General features: G+C 43.0%; 1 protein-coding gene across 1 annotated transcript in view; it reads left to right on the plus strand.

Moving 5' to 3' along the window:
* The first annotated feature begins 17,094 nt into the window (after positions 1 to 17,094).
* The window catches only part of TREH (trehalase), a 12,844-nt gene continuing 10,540 nt past the window's right edge, over positions 17,095 to 19,398 (plus strand). Inside the window, exons 1-2 of the mRNA XM_069066590.1 lie at positions 17,095 to 17,420; positions 17,999 to 18,099. Coding sequence (XP_068922691.1) covers positions 17,332 to 17,420; positions 17,999 to 18,099 — 190 coding nt within the window. The 5' untranslated portion in view covers positions 17,095 to 17,331. The remainder of the gene's footprint in view (positions 17,421 to 17,998; positions 18,100 to 19,398) is intronic.

Raw genomic sequence — 19,398 nt, forward strand, 5'->3', positions numbered from 1 at the left:
ATATTTCTACTTTTCTGCATTTGTTTCTGAGTTGTTTATGTCCTAAGACATGATCAGTTTTTATAAAGTTTTTTTTTTGTAAAGGTATGTATGTATACACATTCAATAATCACCAGAGACCTATTATATCTAATTTTTCTCAAATTCTCATTCTGAGAAAAGTTTCTTCAGTTAAACGATCTCTCCTGGATCTATTTTCCAGGTCAGTGGTTTTCCCAATGAGATATTTCACATTACCTTCTATTTTTTCATTCGTTTGGATCTGTTTAATAATATCTTTATTTCTCATAAAGTCACTAACTTCCATTTGCTCCAATCTAATTCTGAAGGAATGATTCTCTTCAGTGAGCTTTTGAGATTTTTTTTCCATCTGGCAAATTTGGCTTTTTAAGGCATTCTTCTCCTCATTGCCTTTTTGAGCCTCTTTTGCCATTTGAGTTAGTCTATTTTTTAAGGTGTTATTTTCTTCAGTCAGGTTGTTGACTCTCATTTCATAATTTTCTTGCATCGTTCTCATTTCTCTTCCCAATTTTTCCTCCACTTCTTTTATTTGGTTTTCAAAATCCTTCTTAAGGTCCCCTATGGCCTGTAACCAGCTTGTATTTTTCTTGGAAGCTTTTGGTGCAGGAGTTCTGACTTCACTGTCTTCCTCCTGTTCCATGCTTTGATCCTTTTTGATCCCAAAATAGGAGTGTAAAGTTGGGTTGCTCTGCTTGCTTTTCTTCCTTTGCCTGTTATGTTGCCACTCAATTACTTGACTTTTGGGCTTTTTGCCATAGTAGGACTCTCCCACCAGACAGGGGAGCTTCGGACCAAACGCTGGGATTTTCTCAGCTGCCGAAGGTATTAGTTGAGTGCCCTCTCTGAAGCCTCCACATGCTCTGTCAAGCTGGTCACACACCCCAGGACCTCCACCCTAGACTACAATCCAGATCCAAGCAGGTTAAAGCAAGAGCAATTACCCCTCAGACTGGTAGCTTGGTCACCCTACAATCTGCAGGCCAGGAGCTGAGGCTGCCACATGGGGGCGCCTGCATGGCCACTGCACCTCAGAGACTTCTCACCTAGAGCCAGAACCCCTGGGAAGTCCTGTTTCTACTCTGCCATCTTGACTCTGCCCCCTGTATATGAATTCTAAGGAGCCTTTAACCCAAAAGTGAATATGTCCTGAGGCAGTAGAACAAATTCGCTCTAAAGAAGTGGGAGGAGCCCAAAGGGAAATCAGAAGAACAATAACAGAGGCCCCAACCCAGGGCCCTTCTTTCTCTACTCCAGACCTAAATTCCTTTATCATGGGGACAGAGACAGGGACTTCCTGGCCCAGCCTCAACTCCTCCTTCCCTGCCCTCCAGGCCCTCTGAAAGGGGAAGCTGAAAGGGGTGAGGACTTAATTGACTTGGCTAGGTCAGGCACACCCATACATACCCCTCTCCATAGGGAATTGAAACAGTAGATAAAAGATCAAGAAAGTTTTCCTTTCCCTAGGGTTGCAGAAGCTGCTAAAGTTTTCCCTTTTCAGGAAGTCCTACTGGCCCAGGGGATAGGTTATGTGAATGTCCCCCCCTTAAGCAGCACTGGAATTAGAACTTTTAAGAAAGAAATGAAGCAGTCAATTGAGGACTCAGGGGTCACTGATCAGGTTAATCAGTTTTTAGGACCCAATTTGTATACTTGGGGGGAATTACTATCACTCTTGGATGTATTATTTACTGGGAAAGAGAGGGGAGAAATTAGGTGGGCTGTTATGCAGGCTTGGGATGAATCCCAACTTATGGCTCAAGGGGGTCCAAGAGGTAAGGAAAATTTTCTCTCCGAGATCCCAGCTGGGATTACTATAACCCCATATATAGAGGGCACCTACAAGATCTTAGAAACATGGTGATCCAGGGAATTCGGAATGCAGTGCCTAAGAACCAGAATTAAAAAAAAAAAAAGTGCAGGAAATACAGCAGGACAAAGATGAGGCCCCATATGCCTTTCTTGATAAATTGAAAGAAAATATTAGAAAATTCTCTGGTCTAAATTTAGATGATCCTATGGCGCAAGTGTGGTTCATTTTATCAATTATGTATAGATTTTGTAATATTCAAACCTACTGTGAATTTTCTGAAGTTTTTAGATGGGACCCTGGGATTTGGGAATTTCAGGGTCATTCCACTTATCACAGATCAGATTAAGAAGGGAATTTCACCACTCCCCATGGGGGGGGGTAAGGGGGGAATGGGCAGCAGTTACTTCTTCAGCCTCTGAAGAAGTCTTACTGAGAAATCAGTCAGTCTCCAAACTGGCCTTTAAAGTTGGTAAAATTGATTTCTAGTAATTGGTTTTTAGTACAAATTTGGAATTTAGAATGGGAATTCTGGTAAATCTTTGTGGCATATTACAATTCAATGAAAGTGAATTGATGTTGAGGTAGGGGGTTTGGGGGCTACACTCCATGTTTGGATGCTTTGTCCAATCAGGTCCCCGCTTTTCATCTTTATGGCAGAGTTTGGTAGTCAATGTAAAGTTAGGCATAATGCAAGTTTTTATTCCCCTTAACACAAGGATAAATTCAAACTGCTTTTAAAGAAAGGAAAATCTTTTAGAAAAAATGTTCTGCAGAAGAGATCTTGCTGTTTTAATCTGAATTTGTGGTTTTTGCATGGCATAAGCAAAGCTAACATTTGTAATTGAATGTATAAGTAAAAGATTTAGATTCCTGCAGTATCACACTCTTCCAGACTGAGCATAATTAGGGAAGAGCTTGTGGGGTTTAGCCATTAACCTCTTTGCTTTCTTTAAGCAGAACAGTTATGTTAGCAAAAGAATAATAACTTGTGAGCTATCTTGTTTTATGGTTAAAAATGTAAAGGAAAGCTGAATAATCTGGATAATGGATTTGAGAGATTTGGAAGGATAAATAAAGGTTTGATTAGAAATATGGAAGGCATATAAGAAGGTTTGGGGACAAATGGGGATTTATCCAAGCCCCTCCTGTCTCTAGATAGTGGTCTGGATACCTTTGTATCAGATGGTTTAATTATGTTGAGAAGAGTGTGAGGAAGTATTTAGGAAAGCAGAAAGATTTGTAACTTGATTTTAAAATTAATAGCTCAATCATATTATAATCATATCTTAAACTGATTGTTGGAGCTTGTTATTTAAGATTTGATGGGACTGTTAACTGACTGTTCCTCTGAGTCTAACTCCAAGTATGGATATTAAGAAAAGCTGTCCAAGCTACCTGAGTCACTGGTCCATGATGCCAGACCCTGTGAAGGATGGGTATGGAAGGAAGGCCTGTGAAGGATGGGTATGGAAGGAAGGCCTGTGGAGGATGGGTATGGAAGGAAGGCCTGTGGAGGATGGGTATGGAAGGCCTGTGAAGGATGGGTATGGAAGGCCTGTGAAGGATGGGTATGGAAGGAAGGCCTGTGGAGGATGGGTATGGAAGGAAGGCCTGTGAAGGATGGGTATGGAAGGCCTGTGAAGGATGGGTATGGAAGACCTGTGAAGGATGGGTATGGAAGGCCTGTGAAGGATGGGTATGGAAGGCCTGTAAAGGATGGGTATGAAAGGTCAGAGAATGACTTTTCCGCAGGAGCTGAAGTAGGATTCTCCTGACTTAACCTTCCCAGGAACAACTGGCTGACTTTGAGCTTGGCTCAATGCAGATTGCAGCCTGGCATACATTTTGCCTGGAACTGACATTCTGAAGTTGGGGAAACGGTTCCCTCATTACAGTTTCATCCCTATTCTTGGTGGCAAATTTCAATAATCAAAAGTTTTGAACCAGTTAAAGTCTTGGAGTATTGTAATTTGGGAAATCTTTTTTTTTAATTTTTTTTAATGCTTTATTAACTTCTGATTTACATCATTCGTTTCCGCCAGATTTTGAGTTACAAATTTTCTCTCCGTTTTTCCCCCACCTATCCCCCCAAAACAGCAGTCCCACAGGATATCCCTACCTCCAATCTGCTCTCTCCCATATTTTCTCCCATACCTGTTTCAACTTTTCCAGTGGATTTCTATGCTTCAGTGCCTGTATATCTTTTTTTTCTTAATAACATGTAAGATGGTATTAATAATAGTATACACACACACACACACACATATATATATATATATACACATATATTTGAATATTTGATTTTAAAACCTTTAATTCCAGATTCATTCCCTTCCCCCCCTGCCACCCACCCCCACTGGGGAGACAAGCAATTCAGTATAGGTTGTACATGTGCGGCTAATGCAAAACAATAACATAGTAGATGTATTGTAAAAGACTGACTATATTTCCCTCCCTCCTATCCCACCTCCCACTTGTTCTATTCTCTACTTTGATCCTGTCCCTTTTCAAAAGTGGGTGCTTCCAACTTCCCTCCCCCCCAGCCTGCCCTCCCTTCCATCATCCCCCCTCACATCCCCTTCCCCCCCTATTCTTCTGGAGGGTGAGATCCCCTATTTAGTGTGTATTTCCCTCCCTCCTCAAGCCAGATTCAATAGGAATAAGGTTGACCCATTCCCTTTTGCCTTCCTATTCTTCCCCTCCATTGTAACCATTTTCCCTTGCCTCTTCTGTATGAGATAGTTGCCCCACTCTGTCTCTCCCCATCTCCTCTCATTATATTCCTCTAACCTCTTGATTTCAACTTTTAAGTATCATCCCTTCCTGTTAAATTGGTCCCATGCCCTCTATCTATGTATACCTGTAAACGTATATACACACATTCACATATGTATTCATATGCCCGCATACCCTCATATAAAGACATATATATATATATACACATACATATATATATATATACACATACATATATATATATATTTCTAATCCCTTCAACTACTGAGAAAAGTTTCATAAGTTACAATTATTGTTTTTCCATGTAGGAATGTTAATAGTTCAACTTTGGCCAGGTGGCTCAGCAAGCAAGAGCACCAGCCCCAGTGCCGGGATGACCCGGATCAAATCCGGGCCCAGACACCCAGCACCACACCCAGAAACAACAACCGGCCGTGTAACCCCGAGCAAGCCACTCAACCCCAATTGCTTTAAAAAAAAAATAGTTCAACTTTGATAAGTTCCTTATGATTTCTTTTCCCTGTTTACCTTCTCATGCTTCTCTTGCTTCTTGTATCTGAATGTCAAATTTTCTATTCAACTCTGGTTTTTTCAGCAAGAATGCTTGAAAGTCCTGTATTCCACTGAATGACCATATTTTCCCCTGAAACATGATACTCAGTTTTGCTGGGTAGGTGACTCTTGGTTTTAATCGCAGCTCCCTTGACCTCCGGAATATCACATTCCAGGCCCTTCGATCCCTCAGTGTGGAAGCTGCCAGATCCTGGGTTATCCTGATTGTGTTTCCACAATATTCAAATTGTTTCTTCCTGGCTGCTTGTAATATTCTCTCCTTAATCTGGGAATTCCAGAACCTGGCTATAATATTCCTAGGAGTTTTCTTTTTGGGATCTTTTTCAGGAGGTGATTGGTGGATTCTTTCAACCTCTATTTTGCCCTCTGGTTCTAAAACATCAGGGCAGTTTTCTTTGAAAACTTCCTGGAGGATGCTTTCCAGGCTCTTACTTTGGTCATGGCTCTCAGGCAGTCCAATAATTTTTCAATTATCTCTCCTGGATCTATTTTCCAGATCAGTGGTTTTTCCCATGAGATATTTCACATTGCCTTCTATTCTTTCATTTGTTTGGATCTGTTTAACAGCATCTTGATTTCTCATAAAGTCATTAGCTTCCATTTGCTCCAATCTAATTCTGAAGCAATGATTCTCCTCAGTGAGCTTTTGAGATTCTTTTTCCATCTGGCAAATTCGACTTTTTAAGGCATTCTTCTCCTCGTTGCCTTTTTGAGCCTCCTTTGCCATTTGAGTCAGTCTGTTTTTTAAGGTATTATTTTCTTCAGCCAGGCTGTTGACTCTCATTTCATAATTTTCTTGCATTGTTCTCATTTCTCTTCCCAATTTTTCCTCCACTTCTCTTATCTGCTTCTTAAGGTCCTCTATGGCCTGTAACCAGCTTGTATTTTCCTTTGAAGCTTTTGGTGCAGGAGTTCTGACTTCACTGATTTCCTCCTGTTCCATGCCTTGCTCCTTCTTATCCCCAAAATAGGAGTGTAATGTTGGAATCTTCTGTCTGCTTTGTTTCCTTTGCCTGCTCATTTTGCCACTCAATGATTTGACTTTTGGGCTTTTTGCCACAGTAGGACTCTGCCACCAGACAGGGGAGTTTTCGTCCCAAACACTGGGGTTTTCTCAGCTGCCAGAGGTATTAGATGGGTGCCCTCTCTGAGGTCTCCACACACTCTGGCAAGCTGGACACACACCCCAGGACCTCCACCCTAGACTGCAATCCAGATCCAAGCAGGTTAAAGCAAGAGCGATTACCCCTCAGACTGGTGCTTGGTCCCCCTACACTGTGCAGGCCAGGAGCTGAAGCCGCCATGTGGTGCTGGCAGGCTGTGCCGGCGTCTCAGCGGTTTCTCGCCCCAGGGGTAAAAGCCATGCACTCCCACTTACTGGGTCCCAAAGTCCAGACTGCACTGGCCTCTCACCTTGTCCTTCGCATCTATGTATTGATTAATCTGGAAACGGCCACAGCTGCTGCTGATCTGGAGTCCCTCTGGCTGGCCGCTGGTCAGGCCCGCCCTGGAGCTAAAGCCTCGGCGTGGTGCTGGGCTCAGCTCCCAGAGCGTTGCGCTGGCCGATTCCTGCTGGCCTGCTGGGCTGTTATCAGCGGGAGGTTAGCTTCTCTGTGTCATTTTGTGGGTTCTGCAGCTCCAAAGTTTGTTTAGAGTCCCCTTTTTACATGGATTGGGGAGGGTGGAAGCCGGAGCCACGGGAGGGTCGTGCTTCTACTCCGCCATCTTGGCTCTGCCACTAATTTGGGAAATCTTAAGCTTCCAAGTCTGTCTTTGTTTAAAAGGAAGTTTCAGTTGAGATTGTTTAAACTTGTAAGATTATTAACTAAGTTATTTTAGGCTACTATTTTAAAGCTAAAACCTAAAACTGCTAATTGATTACTGTATGTGGAAAGGAGGAGACTGGACGAAAACTTTATTCTGACTAGTTCTGCCCATTCAGAACAGTCCTCCTGCATGTATGAGAATTGGCTAAGCAGGGGCATCATTATTAGCCCTTCCCCCAGTCTCTCCTGCTTAGAATTCATATAAATTTTCCTTATGTTGTAAAACTGCCAAATCCCCTGGAAACTATTTCTGTTAGGCAAGGTCATTCAGCCTGGGAAAGGAACTTGCTTTAGTCATGTAGTTTGTAAATGAACCTAACTTGCTAAGAAGTTGCAAGGATTAAAAGGGATTTCCATAAATTAGCTTTTATATTTGAGAAGGAAGGATGGTAAATGGAATTCCTTACGTTTGTGAGACCTGATAAATCTTTATTGCTTATTACAGCTACAAGAGAATAGAAATAATTATAACTGGCTTTAAGCTGTGATTGGTGAGACTTGTTGTTTAAGGCACTTGGGACTATAACTAAATTTTATTTTGAGGTTGAATTTGGGTATAGTTGTCTGCATTAAATCAGTATCTGAGAGAAAATGCCACAAGCTACTCAGAGGGAATGTGATCCTGTACTGTGGACAGGTGGAAATCTACATTTGGTAAAGGCTGAAGGGACAATCTTAGCCTCTGTCTGGGATGGGCTCCCTCCTGGCTCAGTTTACCCATGGGGTTCCTTTGAAAAGGAATGTTCCCCACCTATTCCTGAGTCTAGCTTTGAGGTGGAACAGATACTGCATGGTTGAATATCTGTGACTTTACCTGAATTTAAACAGATCCAAGGATGTTTTATCCTGTCATACTTGGAATGTCACATGTCCCTGCTTTTTTCCTTCTATGGCAGGTTTCTATGATCAGAGCAAGTAGTCAGTAAAAGATGTGAGCTCTTTCCTGTTAGCATACTGGAAAATCTAACATTATTTTCATCTAGAATTAGAACATGTGCAGAAAGTTATGCAAACTGCTTAAGATCATTTTAAAAGTTTTCAACTAACTTTCTTCATAAAAGTTTAGTGATGGCCAGATAGCACAGAGAGTAAGAGCCCTGGCTCCAGTGTTGGGATGACCTGGAGATCGAATCCTGGGCTCAGACACTTAGCCCCCACCCAGAAACACCTGGCCGTGTAACCTTGAGCAAGTTACTTAACCCCAATTGCTTAGGGGCAGCCAGGGGCTCAGCAAGTAAGAGCACCAGCTCCAGTGTTGGGATGACCTGGGGATCAAATCCAGGCTCAGATACTTAGCACCACACCCAAAATAACTGGCAACTGGTGTAACCTTGAGTAACTTACTTAACGCCAATTGCTTAAAAAAAAAAAGTTTAGTGATCATTTATAAATCTTGAAACTGTTTTGAAAGAAGGGGAAAATACTTTCAGAAGAAATTTTTTAAATCTCTAGTGTGATTTCAAGAGGCCTACTAAAACTTTCATTTGCAAGATATATTTATTGCTAAATTAATGTAATGAGTTATAAAGCAGAAGAGATATTGCTGTTTTGATCTGTATTTGTAGTTATTCCATCATCTAAGCAAAAGTTAACATTTGTAACTAAATGTACATGTATAAGGTTCAATTTCTGAAGTATCTTTTTCTTCCAGAGTGAATATAATCAGAGGATAAACAAGCTTTGTGAAACAAGGATGTATGTCTACTATTTGGCTGTGAGGTTCAAGTCAGGAACCTCTTTTGTCAAAGGCAGTACAATTATGTTAGCAAAAGAATAAAAACTTATGAGGTATCTTGTCTATGGGAAAATGAAAAGGAAAGTGAAATAGTCTGAGTAATGGATTCTGCTAGCCCATACTCACCCCACTTCTGGTCAATCTCCTCTTACTCCTTTTTGGCCCTTGTTTGTTTAATCTCTTTGCTAGATTTGTGTCTTCTAGGCTCAGCACCCTTCACTTGCAGATGACATCTCAGGCTGAGTACCAACCACTGTCTGAGACCATGACCCATCACCCCCTGGACCTGACATCGGCCAGGTTGTGGACACTGGCTACAGACCCAGCCCCTTGAACAATGGGACCCTGTGAGGCAGGGACAGCTCTACGACCCTTCCCAGTGAGTAGCAATTCAGGAAGCTGAGACCATCGCCCCTTGTCCCCAAATGAATTTTGGGTACATCTGTTTAAGGGGGTGCTTGGGATCTATATTTGTGACATCAGTCTGTAATATCAGTTTGTAAAAATCAATGTGTAAAACCAGTCTGTAAAATCACATTCCCCACCCCCCAGCCTCAGAGCATTAACTCTGCCCCTTCCCCCTGCCAGCACTCTGCCCAGCAACAACCCATGAACTGTTTATTTCTGTTTGGAATAAGCTACACCTATGAATCCTTCACTAAACCATCTATAAACATTTTAGCTTAGGCAAATGTTATCTCCCCTTGTGGGCAGCTTCACCCATGAATCCTTCAATGCCTTATCTATAGGTTAATTCCTTAGCCAATTATACACATACTGAGTCTCTGTTAGCCTTGGTTCCCAACATCCATCTTGTCAAACATGACACTGATGGGTGGCAGACTAGGCACTTCTCAGTCAGCCCTTGACGGCTAGCTGACTTAGTGATGTTTCAGGCCTAAAACCACACCTCTAGGTAGCCCCACCTTGTGCTATTTCCCAGTGAATTATGGGCAATACGCCTCGAAGATGACATTAAAAGTATATGTTCCTTTAAGTACTGATCACTCCTTAACTCCTCCCTAATCCCACCCTTAATCACCTAGTTGACAAAATTGACATCTGATTTATTGCCTAAACTCCTTAAAAACTATACCTATGTCTTCTTTAAGTTTGCAGGTTCCCTAAGAACCCTTGCCTGCTGTAAAGCGTAACACTAAGCCTTTACAATCCTGACTCCAAGTCTGCTTGGGCCTACTGAATTCTTTCCAGACTGAATTGAAGGCATTCTGGTCATTGGTAAGGATCAGAGTTCCTGTATAACCTATTGCCATGCCCCCACTACAATCTACTGGATTAAATCTTTTTAGCTACTTCAGGGCCAGCTGATGTTCCCAGACAATTTATCTGACTTGGTGTGAGAAAATTTATTTTAATGCTTATTAAACCTCTGATTCTAAGTCTTTGTCCATGAAACTCATTTCAAGGACTGAACCTGAGAGAAATTAATATTAATAACTGATGATTTGGGGACATTCAGATTTCACCCTTTTTCTTTTATCCTCCTTTTAAGACCTCTGACTCTGGAGGTTGAGCTAACCTTCTCCTCCACCCAGACCCCATCTAGGTGGGGCAGCCATTGTACTCAGGCTTGTGTGGGGATAGATTCTTTGAATAGATTGCCTAAGGCTGGGGGTAACTCAGAATTAAATTACATAATCAAAGTTCAGGTCCAGCCCCTTATGGTAAAATTCATTTTCTCATTAATTATTAGCCAATCAGAGTTGATTGCCACGAGCTGGGAGCAGGAGGAACATTCCATTTCCAATGGGCATATAAGCCATAAGCCCGCAACCATGACTGTCTTTATTCTGAGATGGAGAGCCAAATGACCATCCTTTTATTAAAATGCTGGCATTATTAATAAAATGATTAAATTACCCAGAAATTATCTTTCAACCCTTTTTAAATACTACACACCCAAAGAAATCCCATAAGCTCTGTATAGGGATCTAGGGTGATGAGGCCTCTTCTTTCCCACTATCTTCTAGGACTTGCATGCAAAATCAAGCTAAGGTAAAGAACAACAGCTGGCAGGGCCATTGCTAACTCTACTCTTGCTCCATATTTCTGCCTTTATTATGACCATCCACCAGCAACAAAAGCACCAGTCCTTTTGTGCTGCATTAAGGCTAACACAAACCTTTATGATCTCCCTGTAATTGGAAAGCATCTTGAAAACCTTAGCTTCCTCCAAAGTTCAGCTCAAGTGCCAACTGTTCTGTGATGTGCCAAACTGTAGCTTTCCTTCAGGTCATCTTGTATCTACTTATCTGTGTACAAGTCAAACCCTACCCACTTCCATCACCACCACTCCTCTCCAGTAGAATGGTTCTTTTTTTTTTTTTTTGAGGGTGGAAGGCAAGGTAATTGGGGTTAATTGACTTGCCCAAGGTTACACAGCTAGTTAAGTGTCAAGTGTCTGAGGTCATATTTGAACTCAGGTCCTCCTGATTCCAGGACTGGTGCTCTATTCACTGTGTCACCTAGCTGTCCCAGAATGTAAGCTTGAAAACAAGGTACATCTCATTCTTTGTCTTTGAGTCACTACTGCCTAGTATTAGTGCCTGACTTAGAATAGGTGATTAATAAATGCTTTTTTAACTGAATTAGATTGGATTGAATTGGATTAAATTAAAAAGTTTGGTCACCTGAACTACCTCCCTAACTAGGCCTTGATGAGGGGGAAGGGAGGGAAGAGGAGAGGGAACGGCAATTTTAACAGAGAGTAATAATAGGTATTTCTTTGCTGTTTAGATAGTATCTTTCTCATAATAACCTTTGGTGAACAACCTAAGGCTCTCAGTATAAATATTGCTATTCACATTTTATAGATATAGAGAGTGAGGCTTAGATAAATTAACTAACTTGCCCAAATTCATAATGGCTAAAAATTGGAAATCAAGGAGATGCCTATCAATTTGGAATGGCTGAACAAGTTGTGGTATATGAATATAATGGCATACCTTTGAATACTTTTTGTTCCATAAGAAACGATGAACAAGAGGATTTCAGAAAAACCTAGAAAGACTTACATGAACTGATGCTGGATGAAGGGAACCAGGACAACCTTGTATACAGCAACAGCAACATTGTATGATGATTAACTATGATAGACTTAGCTCTCCTCAGCAATGCAATGATCTAAGACAATTCCAAAAGACTTGTGGTGAAAAATGTTAATCACATCCAGAGAAAGAACTATGCAGTCTGAATGCAGATCGAAGAAGACTATTTTCACTTTTTTCTTGTTTTTTTTTCTTTCTCCTGGTTTTTCCTTTTTGTTCTGATTCTTCTTTCACCACATGACTAATGTGGAAATATGTTTAACATGATTATACATGTATAACCTATATCAGATTGAAGGGAAGGAGAGAGAAAAATTTGGAACTCAAAATTTTGCAAAAATGAATGTTGAAAACTTTGGAAAAAAATAAAATACTATTAAGGAAAAATAAAATAAAAGAGCTGGGGCTCTGAAACCAGTGTTCTTTTCCCAGCATTCCAGTTGCCTCTTTCCTAGGCTCCTCTGGGTTGATCTGAATTTTTCTGAATAATCCAGAGTTTCATTACTTGAACTCTAGGCCTGATGACCCTCTCTCTCAAATGCTCAGCTTTAGCAGTGTGAAAGGAAACGATGCTGCTGGGATGGCCAGCCCATGCTGGTGCAGGGAGTCTTGATGGGCAGAATCTGTGAAAGGCAGCAGGCCAGGACTGACAGGTGCTCCTGCTCTCAGACTCACCCTCTATACCCACCCACAGCTCAGTGGCAGGTGGCAGCGGCCGCTAAAATGCTACTAAAAGCTGCAAACTCTAGAGAAGCTGGGGGTACAGCACAGATCTCTGGGTTCAGAGAGGCTGAGCATGGTTCTCTCAGCTTTCAATTCTGTCTGCAGGAAGCTTCAAAAGAGGGGTGGGACGGGGAAGGAAAGACAGGGAGAGGCTTTTGATAAACAGCTGCTAGGTGGGATGGGGTTTAGAGGATAAGAGGTATATGTAATAAAAGAGGAAGGGGCAGGGAACTGAAGTGAACCCTCAATGAATATTTTCTGCTCAATAGGTGGAAAATTTTACCTCCAAACTCTCAGCATCACATCCCACTCCCTAGTTCCTGATGAAGAACTCAACCCTGCGCTGACTGGAAAAGAGTGGGCTAGAGTATGAGGTCTGGTGGTAGGGAGATGTGATGAAGAGAGACCCCAATTAACTGCACATCTACCTCTAACAGGGCTTTAATGTTTCCCGAAAACAAATGCAGTCCTCCTGGCCAAAAGACTACTCTCTCTCTCCCAGCTCCTTCCCCACTTCCCAAAGCTTCCTGTCCTTCACTCCACCTGCTAGGACACACCTCTGCTTGCCTGAACCTAGTAGACTGGTAGAGTGGACCGGCAGAACTGAATAGAAAGCACTTTGACAAGCTGGAGCAAGTCCAGAGAAGAATAAGCAAAATGGAAAGCAGACTGGAGACTTGGCCATCCCAAGTGTCTGCGGTAATAGCTAAATACTGCTGCCTGTGGCCACGGGCCGGCAACCTGTACTAAGTGCTTTTCTTACCCACCATCGTGGCGTTCATTGCTATTGGATTTCAGAGCTTTTCAAGATGAAAAACACTCTCCAATTCTCATATTAATTGACCCTTCATCCCTTGTCTTGGCTACTCTAGGATAGGTGCTGTTTGCATAGTTGTTAATTATGGAAAAGATTATGGGTTCTAAGTCTAAAGGTTCTCCCCAACGAAGAAGAAAGAAAGCAAGGGAGCCCAATATATAAATATGAATCACGTATGAGACAGGTAATTATTCACACACAGAAAATGGAATACAAAGCAATACAGATTGTGAATTAAAACAGAATCTAGTCATTTATCCTTACTAGTACAATCAGTTAGGAAGTGAATATTTAAGCCTCATTGGGATAGTCACCAATTTTTTGCAAACAGTTCATATTTCATTTACTACCTCTAAGCACAGCCCCATCAAAACAGAAATTGGGATCTGCCTTCTAGAGGTTTCAACCTCCAAGGCTATTTACTTTTCTTGTTAAAAATGTTGCTGATTAGGGGCGGCTAGGTGGCACAGTGAATAGAGTACCAGCCCTGGAGGCAGGAGGACCTGAGTTCAAATCTGGCCTCAGACACTTTACACAAAAACTAGCCATGTGACCTTGGGTAAGTCACTTAACCCTAATTACCCTACCTTCCCCCCTCCAAAAAAAAAAAAAAAGCAAAAACAATAAAAATGTTGCTGCTGACACAACCACAACCTCTCCAGTAGATGTAGCCCTAGTGGCCAGCTCTCATAGTCCTTTCAGAACCTTTGGAGAGTCACAAGCCTGATGCCAGAGGAAAAGAAACACAAAAGGAGAAAAACACACACACACACACACACACACACACAACCCACAAAAAAAGACAGCTAGCCAAATGACTAATTAAGTCCTAACTAATTAGATCCATATAAGGAGAGAAGAGCCCATTCTCCTGAGGCAGGAAAAGACCTTTCCACAAGCTCCACCTCCAACTGAAATCATCTTATCTTCTCAAGAGCTACGTCCAAGGAACCCACTAGCCAGAAGCCATTTCTTTTTCTCACTGTGACTCTTCCTTCCTCATTTGCCTTTCCAGCTCAGTAATGGGAGGGAAGGGGAAGAATCAACCCTGTAGCCCACCCGAGAAACAGGCCACTGCACAGGATTCTACCAGCTTCAGAGAATATCTACGCATGTTCCAAGTGGAAGGGCCATAGAGAGGCACATTATATAAGGATCAGTTGAAGAAAGTCCAGGATGTGTAGCCTGGAGAAGAAAAGACTAGTGTTTTTGGAGGACTATCACGTAGGAGAGGGACTAGTATTTGTTTTGCTTGGTCCCAGAGGGCAGGAGAAGGAACCATAGATGAAAGTTACAGAGACGCAGGTTTGGGGTCCATCTCAGGAAAGCTTCCTAGCAATTAGAGATGTCCAGAGTAGCATGGCTGCCTCTGGAGGTAGCTGGTGGAATTCTTCTCCCAGATGACCTTCAGGGAAATGCTGGAAAACCCCTTGTCCAGGAGGGTGCAGGGGGATTTCTGTTTGGGTCCAGGCTGTCCTCTGAGCTCTAGGAGGGGGCACCAGTCCTGGAGTTGTCAGGACTTTTCCCCTTGGAGTCTCATATGGAGACCTCTAGAAGGCAGGTCCCAATTGGTGTTTTGATGGGACTGTGCTTAGTGGTAGTAAATAAATTTTTTACAAAATAGTGGTAGTAAATAATATGTTTACAAAAAATTAGTCGGGGCAGCCAGGTAGCACAGCGAGGAAGAGCACCGGCTCCAGTGTTGGGATGACCTGAATCAAATCCGGGCTCAGATACTCAGCACCACACCCAGAAATAACTGGCCATGTAACCTTGAGCAAGTTACTTAACCCCGATTGCTTTAAAAAAAAAAATTAGTGACTAACCCAATGAGGCTTAAAAAACACCTCCCAACTGATTGTACTAGTAAGGAGTCCCCAAACCTTCTCTTCCCTTGGAATCCTTCTGTGTCTTGCCCTGGCTGCTCCAGGCTTTTCTGAGGTTACCTTGTCCCAAAACCCATTCTCTGCCCCTTCATGTCAGAGTTTGCCTAGCTGCAGAGCAGTCAGGGATGAACACACTGACTCAAACTATAGCCACAGGAAGCAGCAGGCAGAGAAAGGTATGGAGAGTCTGTTAGAGGGGATCAAGTGGTTGGGGTGGCAGAAGATAGCAATGGAGAAGAAAGAACCACTTGGGGTAGTTGGTATATCTGTGTAGAGCAGAGACTGGTCTCGATGAGTCATTCCTTGGAGCGTGTTCAGAGGTGACTTTTCTGGTCCTGGTTGACTTTGTGGGAGTTTGGGGACTTGCTTCTGGTCCCATGGTGAGCAAGGCTTAAATTAAGTGTTAGTGTCTTAGTATGAAGTGACAAACAAGTGGTCTCGTGTTCCTCACCCTTTCTGTGACAATGGCATAGGGTGGGATGCTGAATCTGTCAAAAAAAGGAGAGCTTTCAACTGGTGGGCCCTTGGCTGAGACTCTCCCTGTGAGGGCACGTCAAGCATGTGGGCTATGCTTTTTCCCCTGCCCCTCATGCACACACTGGCTGAACTAGATCTATCTTCTCTACTTTGTTTTTCCCTTTCCTTAGTAGGTGCTTTGAACATGGCTCTGAAGGTGAATTGGAGGTGACCTTGGGAGTTCTAGAGATATAGGAGTCCTGGGCCCCATCAAATCAGAGATAACTGAGGGCCTGAGGGCCTGGGGAGCAGGGAGGAGGACCCAACAGCAACTCCAGGACTCTTCTTCTTCTTCCTTTTTTTTTTATTTTTATTTTTTTGCTTTTTGGAGGGCATTTGGGGTTAACTGACTTGCCCAAGGTCACACAGATAGTTTTTGTGTTAAGAGTCTGAGGCCGGATTTGAACTCAGGTCCTCCTGACTCCAGGGCTGGTGCTCTACTCACTGTGCCACCTAGCTGCCCCTCTCCAGGACTCTTCTAGATGAAAACCCCCAACAAGAAAATTGACCCAAGCCTAGCTGTTTATCAGTAGATATCTGCTAGAAGTTACTTGGACAGTATAAAACCAAGATGAAATTTGAAATACCTAATTAACAATATTGCAAACTGCTTTATGTTCTGATAAAGTTTAAGTAAAAATCTCTCATCAGATTTCTGAGCATTTGTGTGTTCATGTAGAGTCGATGATTTCCTAACAAAATAGTTATTGGTTAAGTTACTGAATCATATTTTAATTTGTTGTGTTAACACATGAGTCTTTTTATGTTTGGCATTCCTTTTGTTAGGAATAAAGTATCTGTCCCATACCTGATGCATATTGTACATTGAGTATCTTTTTTTTAAGTGAAAATTTTTATTAATTAATTTATTTTTAATTTTCAACATTCACTTCCACAAGATTTTGAGGTCCAAATTTTCTCCCCCTATCTCCTCTCCCCCACCCCAAGATGGTGTACATTCTGATTACCCCTTCCCCCAATCTGCCCTCCCTTCTATCACACCCCCCTTTAGCCACTTCCCTTCTATTTTCCTGTAAGGCAAGATAAACTTCTATATGCCATTACCTGTATATCTTATTTTCCAGTTGCATGTAAAAACAGTTTTTAACATTTGTTTTTAGAGTATCTTTTTTCCCCCTCTCTTTTTGGTGGGAGGCTCTAGATGTAGGTCTTAAGCAAATTTTGCCCCAAGTAGGGAACTTCATGAAACACTGAGTGTGAGAGAAAGGAGCCCCCTCTCATTAGAAGCCAGACTCCCCAGGACTGACCCTGGTTCAACTGCATGTCCACCACAGACTGAGAAGCGCAGCACCAAGCACACCACTAAGATCAGTGGGGCCAACAGTGTGTTACTCAAGTTAGACAAGTATTTTATCTTCTGTTCCCCCTCTTCCCTTAATAGAGTCTACAGGCTGTGGAAAGTAAGAATGGGAGGTTAGGGTGAGTCAGATTCTCTGACCCAAAACTACCAGCAAGGACTTGCTGGAACCAGGTGTCCTGACTCATTCAATTCCTGTGAGATATTTTTTATCTGGACTTTGACAGCAGATTAGGGAGAATGGAGGGACTCTGCCCTTACCAACAGGTGGTACCAGAACTCTGCCTGTTCAGTGCCCAACCATGCAGGGAATAAACGGGATGTTTCTACTGGCTCTCCTGCTGGGGCTGGAGCTGGGGTTGCAGGGGGCCTTGCCTCCACCCTGTGACAGGTACCTGGGTCTGGGGTCCAGGCTTTGGGGTTGGGAAGGAAGGCAGAAAGAGAGAAAGAAAACTTGAGATTCTAAGGGCCTGTGAACCTAGGCAGTTAGAGCCTGAGCCACCAGAGAGAAGGAGGGATTGTCAGCTCACTAGCATGGCCATGTGTGAAGATAGTTCCCTGGAGAGTTCAAGAAAGAAACTATCCTTGAGATATGGTCGTTCTGGGCACCTGGGCACCTTGGCCCCTCGTAAGGGGAGCACACATTACTGTGGGTGCAAAGAAGGTGAATGGTTGAAGCCAGGGTGAAAAGGAAGAAAAGTTAACAAATGATCATACCCCCCTCCCCTTCTCCACACCCACCCCTCAGTTTCATTGGTGCCCTGTTGTGACTTCCTTCTCCCTTGGTTTTATCTTTCGCCTAAGTTCACCTCGATCCACATTTTGAGGGTGGGGGATGCTGAGTGGGGACCCTCCTATGCGATTCTTCCCAGTCGCCCCCCTATAGGGAACCTACATCCATCAGAGGGCTTGCCTCTGATCCTCTCTGCTTTCTTGCCTGTGTGCATGGTGGTCCCTCTTCTCCCCCAGTCAGATTTACTGCACAGGTGAGCTCCTGCGGCAGGTTCAGATGGCCAAGCTCTACAAGGATGATAAGCACTTTGTCGACATGCCTCTGACCAAAGCTCCAGGTGAGCACAGCATGCATTGGGTCACGGTGGGAGGAGGGGGAAAGACCAGGCTAGGCGACTGGACTCTAATTCTCCCAATGGTCCTTGCCATTCATTGTCTCCCACTCTTGGCTAAAAAGTCAGCTTTCTAAATGTGCCAAGAAGCTGATCATCAGGTCCTGGAACCTTGGGGCCCTTAGGCTTAGGGGTGGAGAGTAGGCTGGGCTCCAATTCAAATTTCTGAATGATTGTCTGAGGAAAAGAGGCAGTAGACTTGATCTGCTTGACTCCAGAAGGCAGACCTGGGATCCAAAAGTGGGTGTTGCAGGGAGGCAGATTCAGAAATCAATACAAGGAAGAACTTTGTAAAAGGGACAGAGAGAATATGGGCCTTGGAGTCAGGACACCTGGCTTTGCATCTCAGCTATTGCAGAGACCACTTGGGTGACCACAGACCTTAAGTCCCTAAAGCTTTTGGAACCTTAGCTCCTGGGGCTGGTAAACTTCACACTATGTACATTACACAACTTGGACAAAAAAGGCTGCTAGAAATCTTTCCGAGCCTTTCTCTTGGTCAGTGACCTCCTTAGGAGATCTGCTTTTCCCAGTGGAGCAAAAGCCCCGGCAGATTTTACCAATCTGGAAAGCTTTTGAGTATATGACCAGTGATAGTTCACATGTCTGCTGCCCCAGGGTTAGCCTGGCTAAGCTCTGGGAGGGTCAGGAGCAGGCAAGACACAGCAGGGAGCAAGATCCAGACCACGCCCATCGCTAAGTTATGCATCAATCAATAGCACCTGCCACATAAATTGGCCTAGGCTCTGGGGCTGCTAGGGCTTCATGAAAACAATGGAGAGTGTGTGATCTGTGGTGATACCAGTGACAGTACAGATCAATCAGTTTGCTCCTCAGCAACCATTTCTCAGGCTTCTACTGTGTGCCACGTACAGGGCCACAAAAGTCCAAAAGTAGAATTCCCTGTGCTCTCAGGGAGCTTAGCTCTTCATGGTGCTGAAGGAATAAATTCAAGCTGTCCGCAAATAGGAGTTTAATTAAAAAAAAATATTCTGAACTTAGCAAATACCCAAAACAAAACAAAAAACTCCACATAAGCATTTTCATACATAGAGTAGAGCAAAAAGATTGTATACGAAAATGTGGATCTCAGTTCTATACCATTTGCTTTTTTTTGAAAAAAGGATATAATAAATTCAATCCATCATTTCCAATACTTTCTTCTCTGTGCCTCCTTCTAGACTACCTTTTCTTTTTCCTTCTTTATCTCTCTCTCTCTCTCTCTCTCTCTCTCTCTCTCTCTCT

The sequence above is a fragment of the Petaurus breviceps genome, unplaced genomic scaffold (assembly GCF_028583685.1).
Source record: "Petaurus breviceps papuanus isolate PSGF00001 unplaced genomic scaffold, PetGlider_PUasm1.0 90723, whole genome shotgun sequence".
Classification (NCBI taxonomy): Eukaryota; Metazoa; Chordata; class Mammalia; order Diprotodontia; family Petauridae; genus Petaurus; species Petaurus breviceps.